The sequence below is a fragment of the Phacochoerus africanus genome, chromosome 1 (assembly GCF_016906955.1).
Source record: "Phacochoerus africanus isolate WHEZ1 chromosome 1, ROS_Pafr_v1, whole genome shotgun sequence".
Lineage (NCBI taxonomy): Eukaryota > Metazoa > Chordata > Mammalia > Artiodactyla > Suidae > Phacochoerus > Phacochoerus africanus.
Genome location: NC_062544.1, coordinates 189,383,275 through 189,397,622, shown reverse-complemented (window position 1 = coordinate 189,397,622; position 14,348 = coordinate 189,383,275). Strand labels below are relative to the sequence as shown.

Below are 14,348 nucleotides of genomic sequence, written 5' to 3'. Positions count from 1 at the left end.
TATTTTTTGCTGTTGTTGCATAAGCAGTAATGGTTTCTTAACATACAGCTTAAGTTATATTCTAAATAGAGACTTTTGATTTCAAAGTAACCATTACCATTATTCAAAATTGCTTTAAAAAAAAAAAAAAACTTGCCTTGGATTGAGTTCTCTTCCCATTCCTCATGCTAAATTTCTCCTTCATTTCTTCTAAAATTATCTTCAGTTTCTTTTCTTCAGGCGTCCCCAAGTATTTTTGGTTCACATGAAGATAGCAATGCCATTTGGCTGATTCAAAGCCCCAGTGGCAAGTCCTTTTGTCGGGTGATCTGTGAGAATGCATCACAAACGTCTGGGGTGCAAACATTCCACAGCACTCCAGACACTGAATACATGGAGCATCAGGCTGAACATAAAATTGGGGTGCAAATAAACCCTGACATTTGCCCAGGCATTCATGTTCCACTTCAAAGGCACTGCCAGTTTCCTTTAACTGGGCCAATGAGTTTTTAGCAGGAAGTATACTACCATTTTGAGGGAAAGTGCGTGGCCTCAATAAAGCGTTACATAGTCTTTGGGCATCAGTTAATGTGATCAGCCCACAAGATGGGGCATTGAATGGAAGTATTCCCAGAACTTTTAAGATATGAAGTTGGTCTGATGTACACCTCGAACAATAGATGTACAATTCATCACACACTGTATTTATTTGCTGGAGTGAAAATTCTCGAAGAACTGAATTTAAAACTTGGGGCAAACAAAGTCTCTTTTCTCCTCCAACCTGAAAACAAGAAATAGACTCCCCTTCCAACACAGTCTGGGTGAGTTCTGTGGAGCTATCAGAAGGGATAAGTAGTGGACCAGGAAGAACCTGAGGAGATGGAAGAGGCAGAAATACAGTAGGTGACATGCTTTCTTGGGAATACCGAGCAGAAAACGCTGCTGGTCCACCCAGAGAGCTCTGACTACTTAAATGGAATTGTGCCAAGGTATGTTTCAAACTGGGATTTAAATGTAAAGGTTCAGGCACAGAGGCACAGGTTCGCTTGACATGCTCTTCATCAGTTTCCATTGGTGCTTCATAGTCATCCAAGTGTTCCTTCTTTACTGCTGGCATCTTGTTTATTATCATTTTTCCATTTGCATGAATGTCTGTCATCATTTTTTTCACTGGAGGACTGCCATCATCTCCCATCCCATTCAGTTTTTTATTTGAGCCCTGAACCAAGGAAAAACTTGTCTGTAGGTTTTCCATTGCTAAAAACTTCTGTGCTAAATAATTAGGTCTGAGATTTGCATTGTTATTTAGTTGCTTATTTGAAGAGAGAAAAGCAAGGTATACCAGTACTTTCGGTAACTTACTCCCACAGTAAATTCAAATTTTCAAAGAGAGATGTCCTTATAAACTACTCAAGAGATTTTGCAACTTTGTTTTGGTTCTGCTTATACTCTAGTATAATTTCACTGCAAGTGCTATAAAATTTCTTATTTTATGTCTAGTAATAAAGAAAATAATTTTCAGAAGCACACCCTCGAGGAAGTCTTTTTTTTTTTAATTCTTTAGGTATACGTACTGAAATAAAATGATCAATTCTCTCAATTCAAGATGTCCCAATGGTTTCATTTGGTTTGAAGCACAACACGTAAAAAGTTTATGCAATTACTTGTGTTAAAATAATGCACCCAAATTTAATTTTTGGCACCAAGGACACCAGAAAAGGGGGGAGGAGCGTAGTTATCTTCTCTAAAAATTATGATCTCTTGGTCTGTGTGAACAAAATGAAGGCTTGTGCAATTCCTCACACCAGTAAGAAGAACCTCTGACTCCACTTGAATTTCTACAATTAAAAATGAAACTTAAAGAAAAATTGCCCAGTTATCTTCAAGGATTACTGTTCATTCTTCTTTTAATTAATCTGGAAGAGAAGGGGGTGGAGGAGTTACATTTGAATTTGCTCCAGAGGCCAAAGGGTCAGTTTGAAACTAGTTTCTTAATCTTAAACTGAGTTCACTTTACCAAAGGTGACACTTGAGTGATTTCTTTAAATCTAACACGAGTTAACTAGAAGAACCTTCTTTTAAATAGGAAAGCAATTTGGAGAATGGGTGAAGGGAGAAATAATGTCCTTCAAAAGAGGGAGGGCTACTCCAACTCAGAACAGGAAGAACCTTAAACAGATCATCTTAGTCAAAACTCAGTACTACAGACTTTCTCGATTATGCCATTTTAACTAAAATAATCTATTACTTCTCTTATTTTAAAAGTCAGATTCATCCCAAAAATCAGATACTAGTTAACATATCCACCATATATAACTAAGTTACAACTTTAAGTGAATAACTCATCTAGTCAGTGTATGCTATTTTTCTGGAATGACTGTAGGAAAAAAATTAACTTTCCCTTTAAAAGGTTAGCGAATTTGCTTAATGGAAGCCAAAAGCTATAGACACCACTCCTGGGAATCTCCATCCTTGAACAAGACTAATCCGGGACAAAAAGCACAAGGCAGACAGACCTCACAAAGAATGCAAATGGAGGAAGAAGGAAAAAGAAAAGATTCTTCTTCCACTTCCTTCTTGAGAAAAAAATCCAAAAGAAATCCAATAAAGAGAAATTTCTGCCTCCCAAACTCCGAGCAATTTACCTTACAACAGACCCAAAGGGTTAAGGACCAAGGCCACTAGCCAACGTACTGACTTTCACCCACCCACCACAAGAACACCCCTGCCCACGCAAGCGAAGGAAGAGGGCAGGAGGCATGACCTAGAATGGGGGAGCCCCCAAGCCCTGAAATCCTCCGCCCACGCAAAGCCACCCACCCATCTCAAATCCTAGGGGGAGGCAGGGAGCAGAGAGCAAAGGACCTGGGACGCCCTGGAGCGTGCAAGGGGGTGGTGGGAAGTGGAGGAAGAGGAGTCTCCCAACCCCCACTCGCGGTCTGGGAACACCCCAGTGCCCTCCCAACACCGCCCCGCTGGGAGGACTGTGGAAACCCCCCCCCGCACCCTCTCCCCGGGAAGTTCTCGGGTGTTACCCTAGCAGCCCTAACGCTGCATCTACCCCCGCCCCGCGCCCAGGGCCAGAAGGGAGAGGGGTCAGCGGGCTAGTGGGGCGCGAATCGGGATCCCCGCGCCTGAGGGCGCCGACGCAGCGGGTCGAGCCCGAGGCATCCCCGCGGAGCGCAGACTGGCAGCTGGAGGGGGGGTGGCGGTGACGGGCGTCCCGGTCTCCGGGGTCCCGACGGCTCCGGTCAAGTGCAGCGCCCTGCCCTTGCCCTAGTCCAGGAACAGCGAAGTATGACCAGCCGGGGGACACCCGACCAGCGCCCCCACCCCGTGGCCCCAACCCCACCCGGGACCCGCGCATCCGGACCCCCGACTCCGGCCTCCAAGCCCTGGGAAGCCCGACGAGCTTTGTTAACTCCCCACTACCCCCGGCGCCACCGTCGGGCGGCCCTTGGGGCCACGCGCCCTTGCCTCCTGCCGCGTCCCCACCGCGAGCCCGGGCCGCACCTGTGCCCGCCGCCGCCGCCGCCGCCGCTCGCCCGCTCCCCTCGGCAGTGCCGGCGCCGCTCCGAACCCCACACACATCGCTACACACAGCCCTCTGACGTCACCGAGCCCTCGGCCCGCCCACGTCACTGCGGAGACACACTGCTTCCCGCAGACGCCGCCGCCGTCTCCGGCCGCCCGGGGGAGAGCGAGGGCGGCGGGGCGGAGGGGGGGAGGGAGGGAGAGGAACAGAGCCAGCAGCGGCACCGCGCGCGCGGGCCCGCCGCCGCCGCCGCCGCCGCCTCGCGGCTCCTAGCCCCGCGGGGACGCGCGCACCGTCTGGCCTATTGTGGTTCCAAAGGGCTCTCCTGGCCCGTCGTCTGGCGCGCGCGCCCCTCCCCCCAGGCGCGCGCCCCCCCAGGCGCGCGCCCGGCGCTCCTCGCCCCCCGCGCCGTCTGGGCGGCTGGCGCGCGACGCTGTCTGCGGTGCACTCGGCGCAGACAGGATGTTCCCTCCCCGCCCCACCCCCACCGCCGCCCTCCCTCCTTCCTTCCTCGAGTCGCCCAGCCGGCTGTCTGGCCGCCACCGCCCCGCCCCCGCCCCACCCGCTGCTCGGTGGTGACGGGCCAGACCCGGGGGCGCCCTGGTCGCTCGGTCGCCGCGCTGCAAGGCAAGTGGGGGCAGGGCGGTCGCGAGGTGCACTGTGCGCGACCCCAGTCTGCCGGGCGGAGACAGGGCCGCCCTGGCCGAGGCCACCGCCCGAGGTCAGGCACGGGCGACCCTCCCCCCTGCGGGGGCCGCAGCTGGGCCGCCCCGCCCCGGAGGCAGCCGGGTGGCGGCCGCCCAGCCGCGCCCCCCTTGAGGGCCCTGCGCGCGGGGGCTGCTCCCCCGCCTCCCCGGGGCCTCCCGCCCGAGGGCCGCCCAGCCAGCTGCCCGCGCTGCGCTCCGCCCCACCCCGGCGGCCCCCGCCTTGCCTGGGCCGCCTCCGCCCAGACGCCTTCCCGGGGCTGACCTCCGCCATCGGGCCGGGCCCGAGGGCTGGCCGAAGTTCCGGCAAAACCGAGAAAGAACATTTTTGTCTCTACTTCTCAGCTACCCTCCCCCCACCCCCTCACCAGACTGCTCTCTTGGCTCCAAAATGGAGCTAGAAATTACATGTTTCTCAGTATTTACTGAAGGGTTTGGGGTTTTGTTTTGGAGAACATGAGAAAGCTCCTACTGAAGAGCTTTCGGCTGTAACCCTCAGGGCCGAAAAGAGTGGTCTCCTTGGTCAGTGTTTCGCGGCAGCCAGTTAGCGCATTAAACTCTGCGGAGCTGCTCCGTCCTATTTCGAAACACCAAGAAAAACCCCTTTTTTTCACCCCACCGCAAAATCAGGAACTGAAATAGTCCCCCAGGTCTCTGTGCACCGAATTCAGAAGACTCGAGCTTTGTCCCCCACCTTTTTAAATTTCTTTTTGTCCATTCTTATCCAATTTTTCCTGGCTTTGCTGCTTCGAGGTCACTCATGGGATCTACATTTGGAGCCAGCTGACTAGGAATATTGCTGCGCGCACAGATTATTTTTTCCCCCTCTTTTCTCTCCAACCGGCCTACCAAAGGCTCACAAGCCTCTCGCTTCCTCCACTCCCAAGTTCTGTCCCTCACAGCCCCATCCCCCCCTGCTCCTGGGTCGTGCCCCTTCTTCTACCCCCCACCCTTCCCCTCCTCCTTGACTGCCTCCTTTCCAGAACATGAATAATTCCGCAGCACTTCCCATCTGTTATTGCCATAGAGACAGAAGCTCAGCAAAGATAATGATGTTCTGTGCAGAGCCAGTGGGGGGAGAACAGCATCTGCGAGTCTGGGGGATAGATTTTTCTAACCTCGAGAACAGTCAGAAGGCCCTGCCGAAGGTCTGATGTAGAAGACTGGATAGACCTGAGACTTGGCATCTGGACAGCTCTGGGCATTTGGCTGGTGTCTAGCGAGAATAAACAGTTTTTAGAAGCCAAAATGACAAATTTTTTAAGAAGTGATTTCAGACTGCAATTAGTGATAAATGTTCAGTACTCGTTTACAAGCCATAAAAATAATTACTTGCTATCAACTCCAAAGACCTAAGGACCAAAATCAATTGGACAGTAAATAGACTTTTGAGAAATCAAACATTATCCTCTCCCCTGTTCTTTTGATTTGCTTCCCCAGGAATCTGTTTTTTGAGCGAAAGCTCTTTTGTGCTTGTGATTTTCTGTACAGTGGTTTGAGAAATAGTGACAGGCAAATATGACTAAAGCCAATCAAGCTTTGAGAGTATTTTTTTTTTCATTATTTATCGAAGTACAAAATGTACCAAATTAAAATTCATTTTGCCCTTGAATTCCCAAGGTCTTGGCCTCAAAGGTACAGGTTTGAACTCAAGTGAATCTGAACAGGGTACACGTACACAGATCTTGATGCAGAGGGGTAGGTGCCCACTAACCCACATTTTTGCAGGTTTTTAAGGATTTGGGGAAATTGTCAGTAAAATTGATTGTATAACATGAAACAGAAAAACACTGAAGCAAATGATAATAGTTCTTTATCTCAGAAATAGAATTGAATGGACACAGAGAATACGGGCCTTAGAAAAAATAATCATGATAAGGTCACGAATATTATAATCCCTACAGACTTATGTTGTTCATCAGTGCTGAAAATTCAACGTAGGTATTGGCTAGTTTTTGTTAGATTGGTTAGATTTGGTGAGTATTGGTTAGATTGGTTTTACATGACCTCTGACCTCACCGTCTTGAGCAGGAGCTGAGTAAGATCACAGTGAGAGTGAGTGCATGTGTGCATGTAAAAATTCCGAATGACTGAGGACAACTCCTTGTCTCAACTTCCACTAAGTAGCACAGACAGAAGATGCAAACTAACTAGTACTAGGTGGTCTAGAATTTCTTCTTCAGTAGTTGTGGACGTCTGTGATAACAGAAACCAAGAATTTAGAGGTTATAAATTTGAAGACCATTTCTGCCATGACGTGATAAATGGTTTGAGGCAAATGTTTTCCTTCCTCTGCCCTCTATTTACTGATCTATTGATAATGACGTTCTAATATTAATTATAAAGAACACAGAAGCAAAAAGGAAAGGGTGAAGTGCAAACATTCAATGTAAGTTCATTTTATTTTTATGAAGGGGGAAGAAAAATCAAATAAATGTTAACCAAGCTTACCAACAGGCTTGTGTTTTTGTTTGCACCTTCTGCTCTTCCAAGAAAGAAAAACTAGTTGTAGCTTGATGGTTCCAGTGCCTCCCCTCCCCCTTTCCTTGATCCTTAACAACAAGAAAAAAAACTTGTTTGAAATATTTTTGAGCAGCAAGTCAGATGCTACAAGTTCTTTCAGTTTCACAAAAGAATCTCAACAATTTCCTTTTCCATCTTTTTTTTTTTCTGTAGCTTTTCATTTACTTCTCCTTGTTGGAATGATGGTGATGGTGGTGGTGGTGCTCTTAACTTTCTGAGGGCACTTTTATCTTTTTCCCACCAATCCTCTTCCCCGTGCACTTTACTCCCCATATTAGTTTAATGCTCCTGTCCTGTCCTTGCCAGTGCAAAGTTCCTTCCCATCATTGACTTGACTTCCTCCTCTGGGCTCCATTCTTAGCTGCCAAATCAATATTGGATCTACATGATTCCAATTCCCATTTTCATTTCAATTCATGGGAATAAGCTTTAACTAAGATGAGAATAAGGGAGTTCCCATTGTGGCTCAGCAGTAATGAACCCAACTAGTACCCATGCAGACACGTGTTTGATCCCTGGCCTCGCTTAGTGGCTTAAGGATCGGCTGTTGCCCTAAGCTATGGTATAGGTCCTAGGTGCAGCTCAGATCCGGTGTTGCTGTAGCTGTAGGCTGGCAGCTACAGCTCTAATTCAACCCCTAGCCTGGGAACTTCCATATGCTGCGGGGGCAGCCCTAAAAAGACAAAATAAATAAATAAGATGAAGGGGGTTTCGGTTCCTGGCTCAGTGGAAATGAATCCAGCTAGTATCCATGAGGATGCGGGTTCCATCCCTGGCCCCACTCAGTGGGTCTGGGATCCGGTGTTGCCATGAGCCGTGGTGTAGGTCGAAGACTTGGCTTGGATCCCATGTTGCTGTGGCTGTGGCATATCCTGACAGCTGTAGCTCCAATTCACCCCTAGCATGGGAACTTCCATGTTGTCATGGGTGTGGCCCTAAAAAGCAATAAAAAAATAAATGAGAACAAGATGATCAAAAACCATTAACCTCCTCTTCCTGAATAGTGTCATATTGTACTTCTTTTCTTCATATTTTAACTCGGGCTATATGGAAATAAGAGAAAGAAAGCAGAATGGAATAGCCAGAATGGGTAAAATAGAGAAAGATAATTTTAGAAATGTTTGAATTTTCAGGCTTAAATTTCAATAAACCCTAAACTCAATATAGAAGTTCTCTTCTTTCGCAGCTGGTTAAGGATTGCACATTGTCACTGCTGTGGCTTGGGTTTGATCCCTGGCCTGGGAACTTCCACATGCCTCGGGCATGGCCAAGAAGGTTTTTTTTAATTAAAAAAAAAAAAAAACTAAATGTAACAAACATATTAAGTGTATTTTGTTGTCAATTCTAGGAATTTCATGAGTATTTAGAGAGTTTGGCAAAGTTTGATTAATTGCAAATCAAGAACCTTTCTGTGTGCCGTTTGTGCGCGCGCATGCGCGCGCGTTTTCCTGGAAAAAAAAAGGGAGGAGTCATAATTAGCTCTGTGATGTTACCAAGTTATAATTCAAAACCTGCCAGTTGAGAGGTGTTTTTTCATTAATATGTAGAGGACTATAAAAAGATCACAATGGGAGTTCCCGTCGGTGGCTCAGTGGTTAACAAATCCGACTAGGAACCATGAGGTTGCGGGTTCTATCCCTGGCCTTGCTCAGTGGGTTGAGGATCTGGCGTTGCCGTGAGCTGTGGTGTAGATTGCAGACACTTGGATCTTTCGTTGCTATGGCTCTGGCATAAGCCGGTGGCTACAGCTCCGATTTGACCCCTAGCCTGGGAACCTCCATATGCCGTGGAAGCGGCCCAAGAAATGGCAAAAAGACAAAAAAAAAAAAAAAAACCTCACAATGCTTCACACTTTCCCCTTTTTGATAGAAGAGAAGCTGAGGCAGAGTATAGATCATGTGCCAAACCACTTTGTTGATCACTGGTAGAACAGGGCTTAAAGCCAGATGCATCTGACCCCCAATCAGTGGAGTCTCCATTCTTCATTTCCTCACTCTTTTTGGTATTCATTCAAGCAAGCTTTCAGAACTGATTCACATTAGCCAAAAAAGAGCAAATATTGAAACATACAGAGTAGGTAGCATTGTACCAAGTAATATGGCATATTTATCACAACCCACAATAATACTTACCACACTATGTGCCGTGCTCTCTAGTACTTTATTCTGCTCTGGTCTGTTTCTTTGTATTTCAATTGGCTACTAATGCATTACAACCTATAGTTTAAGAAACAATGCGTTAAAAAATAAATATTAATATTTATATAGTGCTTAATATTGCTAAGCTCTTCTATTATACGTAACATAATAATTCATTTAATCCTCACAACCCTATGAGGTAGTGGCTATTATTACCCCATTTTAGATGTGAAAAAACTGGCACAAAGAATTGTGATCCAGATCACACAGCTAGGTCAATCCTTCCCCTAAGATTATGAAAAAGATTATAACTGATTTTCAAATCTGAGTTCTATGTAAGATTGATCTGAATGTTAAAAAATTATGATTGCAGGATCATAATGTTAAAATTAATTTGATTGTTAAAATATAATGTTAAAATTATATGATCACAGGATCACTAAAATTTCTATCCCCCCTACTGCCTTTCTGACAGAGTTTGAAACTCCCCTAAGATTTTTTTTCTATTAATATTCAGGTTAAACTGAATATGTTTTACTTAGAAGGGAATAGGATTATCATTATCATTGTTAATTGCTAAACCTCAAAATAATACCTCAAGTTAGACAATATTATCCCCATTTATCAAATGAGAAAACTGATATTCTGGATTTATCTGAAATCTTTGCTATAGTTTGCTGTCTGTATCACAATAATTTGCCATCTAGCAGAATCCTACTATCATGGTACACAAAATAAACTTTTCTTAGAGGAAGATGCAGAAGTTAAGTATATTCATGGTATAGTTCAGGGAGGAAAAGCTCAGATACATGACTACATAGGGGAGTCCCGGATCACCAAATGACAGAGTGAGAACTGTAGTGGCCTCCCATGGGGTTGGCTGCCAAGCTCTGTGTCTTTTCCTGGCTCCTGCCCCACACTCTGAACCACATGGCCATAGCAGCAGGGCCTCATGCAACTATGGTTGACCTTGCCCCTAATCATAGCCAATTGAGCCAGGAATAGACACCTGAGCCAAACTAGGCCAATGAACACCTTCCCAGAGATGACTGGAACGAGCACTGAATGAACCTAGCCTCAGGCTGCTTGGCATATTGAATGGAGGCAATATAATCTCAGGAGCTATTGGTGGTCATACTTGCTATATCATGGAGTGGAAAAGCAGTATAAACTGGTCTGCAGAGAGAATCCAAAATGGGGGAGGTGCAAAGAGAGGAACAGATAGAGCGCTGATAAGAACTGAGTCTTAGGTTCCAGTTTGGTTCCAAGCTGTGCTGTACTCTTGTCCTTGGATGATCCTGCAACTTTGAACTGAATCCCCTTTTCCACTTGAGCTAGTCAGAGTGGGTTTCTATTACTTTCAACCAAGAGAGTCTGAGGAAGAAGTGAAAGGATGAGGTAGTGGCCGAACAATCCACACACCTCAATTTTATGTATCACTGGACTTAGTTATAGCTGCCAAATCTCTTTAGCAATAGAGTCCTTAACAACAACAACAACAAAAAAAGCCAAAGCCAAACCACTAAAATATCCCATACCATATTTTTTTTTTTGCTTTTTTTTTGTTGTTGTTTTCAGGGCCACACCCGAGGCATATGGAGGTTCCCAGGCTACGGGTTGAATCAGACCTGTAGCCACCCACCTATACCAGAGCCACAGCAAGGCCAGATCTGACCTGTGTCTGCAACCTACACCACAGCTCATGGCAACAGTGGGTTAAGGATCCAGGGATCAAACCCACATCTTCGTGGATACTAGTCCAGCTCTTAACCACAGAGCCAGAACAGGAACTCCAAGAAATTAAAAATTTTAAAATGTGTCTAAATAGCCATAATACGTGGCTATTGGCTACCACTATATTGGATAGTGCAGCATTCTAATATTGAAAATAGGGTGCTTCTGTAACAAGATACAAATAGTAAAGTGTCAAGATGAGAATCAGAAGAAAACTGGGAGTAGTGCAGAAACACCAGGGAATAACAATTAAGTGCCTGACCCAGTGATTGTAAACTGCATTCCTATCTTCTATCCCATGCAACAACTTAGAAAAAGGACATTAAGATGGATAAAGGATAATAAGAATTACCTGTAAAATAAATAAAAAGAAAGGAACAAAGGAAGGAAGGCGGGAAGCAGAGAGAGGCAATCTCTAAAGATTAAAAATAGTCCTCTGGTCAGAGAAAAATTTAACTAATCGCATTAACAAATCTACAACATGTATCCTCCAGCAGGCTTTTTGGTCAACAAGATTAGCAAGGCTGTCTCAGTTGTAGCGATATCAGCGTCAAGATATTCAGGAAACAAATTATGTATTGAACCTCCCTTATTCTGATTTCTTACCCAAGAAGCAAGCTTCTGCTTATAACTGGACTTCTCAAAGCACTTGAATGTGGGGAGTTCCTTGCAATGCAAATTTCCCCGGTCCTTTCTAACTGCAGACAAATGTGTGACAGCCTGGTCTTATGCACCAGGTGCTATGAATTTGGTTAAAGTGAACCTGCTCAGAGTCAAGATCCAGTCCTGTTTGTTGACAAAATCAGATATCTGAACCTTCAAGGCAAAGAGCCAGGTTCTAATTAACCCAGATAACATCAGCCTGGTCCTTTCCTGGCAGACAGCCAGATGACCTCCTCACATACTCCCTGACCTGTCCCAGGAACATGTCTTCAAAATATTAATTCCTAAAGTAGGACTAGGAGAAACTGTAGAGCCCCTCATTGAATTCTGGCACAGCCCAGAAAGAACAGGAGAACCAGAGGGGTTAGGAATGAAAGACTATGAGACAGATGAGTCAATTAAGAAGAATGTAGGAGCTCCATGGTAGCCTAGCAGTTAAGGATCCAGCATTGCCACAGCTCATATACCTGGTCTGGTAACTTTCATATGTTGTGGGCACAGCCAAAAAAAAAAAAAAAGAATGGACAGTAGGAAAAAGCATAGGCCACCAGCATTCTTGTATGAGAAATACTGGGGAGACAGAGTTCAATATCCTCTGTAAGAAGGTTGTTTGATGAGACCCAGAACTGATTCACTAAAACAAAGAGTACCATAATCAATTTTTTTTAAAGAACAATTTTTTTAAATAGAAAACTTTTAATTTTCATTTCCTCCCACCCATAAAATACCCATTAAGTCCCTGAAGCAGTTTTTCTCAAAGTGTGGTTTATCAAGCACCTGTGCCAGAGTTAATCTGAGGAACTTGTTAATCATAGAGAGCTTTGGGCCCCAGAACCACCAAGTTAGAATCTCAGGAGTTAGAGCTCAGGAATCTTCACTTTGCATAAATAAACTCCCAGGAGCTTCTCTGCTCTCTCAAGTTTGAGAAACTCTACATCAACGGAAGTATAAAGGAAAGTACGGGGAAAAATTCTCCCCCCTGAAGTGTGACTAGAAACAACCATAGGAGCAGGATCACTCAGACAAGCCATTTAGGCAGGCAGGACACAGTACGAATTCAGATTTCCCTAAAAGAACACCTAGGTCCGACTTTCCAAACTTTGTCAGCTGCTCTCCCACCCTGAGAGCAGTTTGGTGTATTTTTTTTTAATTTTTTACAAAATTTGCAAAATTAAGTGAAAAAGAGCACCTGGAATTTTATCTTTCTTTCTTAGATTGTAGCCTCCCTAGCAGCAGTCAAGCCGCCTTAACCTTTTCTTGAGGTAAAAAACATTCTAGAGATAGGAATATTTCCCAAAATAACATTAAAATTCTTTCATCAGCTGTTTCATGGGAAAAAGAAAGAGAACAAAGTTCTAAGGCTCAACCATGTTTGTTAGCTGATTACAGAAATGAAACTTATTTTTTACATGTTTATGTGCATAGAAAGAGGGAGTGTTATATTCTTGGTAATGAGTAAGTGAAATATTAAGAAACCAAGAAAAATATGATGGTAAAGATAGGTAGCAAAATTAAAGACTTTTATACCCTTTGACTAAGCAGTTACTCTTCTGGAAATTTATCCTAACAAATTAGTGGACAAATGGAAAAAGATGTATAACAAGGATGTATCCAAGTGTTTACAATGCAAAAAGACTGGAAAGTTCTAATATGAAATACTTTAATCATGATGCATGCAAGTCCTCCACCCTTTTATAACAGACCTATCCTGCTCACAGTCCCTTGCTATGGCCTTAGACTTTTTCTTGAACAAAGAGTGATCACTGAATGGATCAGGAGTGGAGATCTGACCTGAGGCTGGCCAACAACCTAGACTTAGCCTGATGCTAAAAGCCCAAGCCAGAGGAGTTGATATTAATTAATAAGACCAACCTGATTTTCTTGTTGCACAATTTAACAGGAAAACATAGAATTAGCCAGTAGGAATTGATATATAATTTTTCCTTATAAATAAATTATAAAGTTATATATTAAAACCTCAGGCAGTAAAATGATTATTTGTAAATATGACTAATATAAGTATAAAAGTTATTTTCCTAAGAAAAATATTAACAACTGCTGTTTTATCCATTAATATCTCAGTCATTTACCAGTTAAATTAGTTACAATAGGTGGCCAACATATTCTCTCAATTGGCATCATGGGAAATGTGTTGATAATAAAATCTTATATTCATAAAGTTAAATATCTTGAATTTTAAAGCTCACTAGAATTGGCCTCTGTGGGATATGAATATTGGCTCTATTACCAAAATCAGGGACTGGATTTCTAATGAATAGGTTTTCTTTACACAGGTAATATAGATTTTAAAGAAACCTCATGGGCTCATTAAAGGTTAATATAAATGTTAAATTACTACCCTAAAGTTCCATTAGCCACTTTGTTGATTTCTAAATAAATTAGCTCGTCAAAAATCTCTATATATTTTCCTCGTGTGCTTTAGTCACTTTCTCCTAAATGGGCAAGTGCCAGGCATTCAGTATGTTTTACACATTTAAAGATAGATAAAAATAAACATTGCATTAGCGTAATTTTAAGAAAATGGAGAATAACTTTCCAATGAGTGTTCTCAACTATTTTAGTTGTAAACAATCATCCACACTGATGTAGACTCCTAAGGCCCTCCGTAAAGTGTACGACACAGAGATCGCAGGTTGGCTAAAATAAATAGGAAGTGGGTTCAGTCTCCCACAGGCCTCTGTGACCCCAGCAGCAGCCCCACACCTGCTCAGACATCCAGTTGAGATCTCTACCTACTCTGGAGGATCTTATGGTGTCTCTTCTCCGGATTTGTCCCTTTGTCCAACTCTTAATACCTGCTTCGTTGATTGTAGACCCCATTGGCCTCCCCAAACCACACTCCTTGAACAGACTAAGCTTCTATGCCACACTATGCCTGTCTCTCCATCTATCTCCAGTAAGAGAGCAAAAATGTCACCACGTGCCCACAGTCATGTGGCCCCCAGCAGTCTTCCTCAGGGAAACAGCCTTCCTTCACCAGCAGCCTGGGCTGGTTAGGCTTTAGCCAAATCATCTGTGCAGGGACTAGAGGCTGGGTTACCCCCACATACG

The 14,348-nt window shown here is 44.3% G+C and overlaps 2 protein-coding genes across 4 annotated transcripts in view; one reads left to right on the top strand and one right to left on the bottom strand.

Annotated features, from left to right (window-relative positions):
• Positions 1-3,685, bottom strand: part of SKIL (SKI like proto-oncogene) — a 29,556-nt gene extending 25,871 nt beyond the window's left edge. Inside the window, exons 1-2 of one of the 3 annotated variants that reach the window (XM_047786388.1) lie at positions 3,493-3,685; positions 137-1,895 (exon numbers count right to left, since the gene is read on the bottom strand). In XM_047786388.1, coding sequence (XP_047642344.1) covers positions 137-1,234 — 1,098 coding nt within the window. In that variant the 5' untranslated portion in view covers positions 1,235-1,895; positions 3,493-3,685. Of the gene's footprint in view, positions 1-136; positions 2,880-3,492 lie in introns of those variants that run through there. The other 2 variants (XM_047786369.1, XM_047786378.1) reach the window with 2 other exon arrangements.
• Positions 3,277-4,482, top strand: LOC125110894 (basic proline-rich protein-like). Its single transcript, XM_047752565.1, has 2 exons — positions 3,277-3,949; positions 4,031-4,482. Exons 1-2 carry the CDS (start codon positions 3,277-3,279, stop codon positions 4,480-4,482), a joined length of 1,125 nt encoding a protein of 374 aa, XP_047608521.1.
• Positions 4,483-14,348: the final 9,866 nt, after the last annotated feature.

Bases quoted from the DNA above. Each gene is read 5' to 3' on its own strand.
- LOC125110894 (XM_047752565.1), top strand. From the start codon at position 3,277: ATGACCAGCCGGGGGACACCCGACCAGCGCCCCCACCCCGTGGCCCCA. The intron at 3,950-4,030 runs GTCTGCGGTGCA...TCCTTCCTCGAG, and splicing joins GGCGGCTGGCGCGCGACGCT to TCGCCCAGCCGGCTGTCTGG.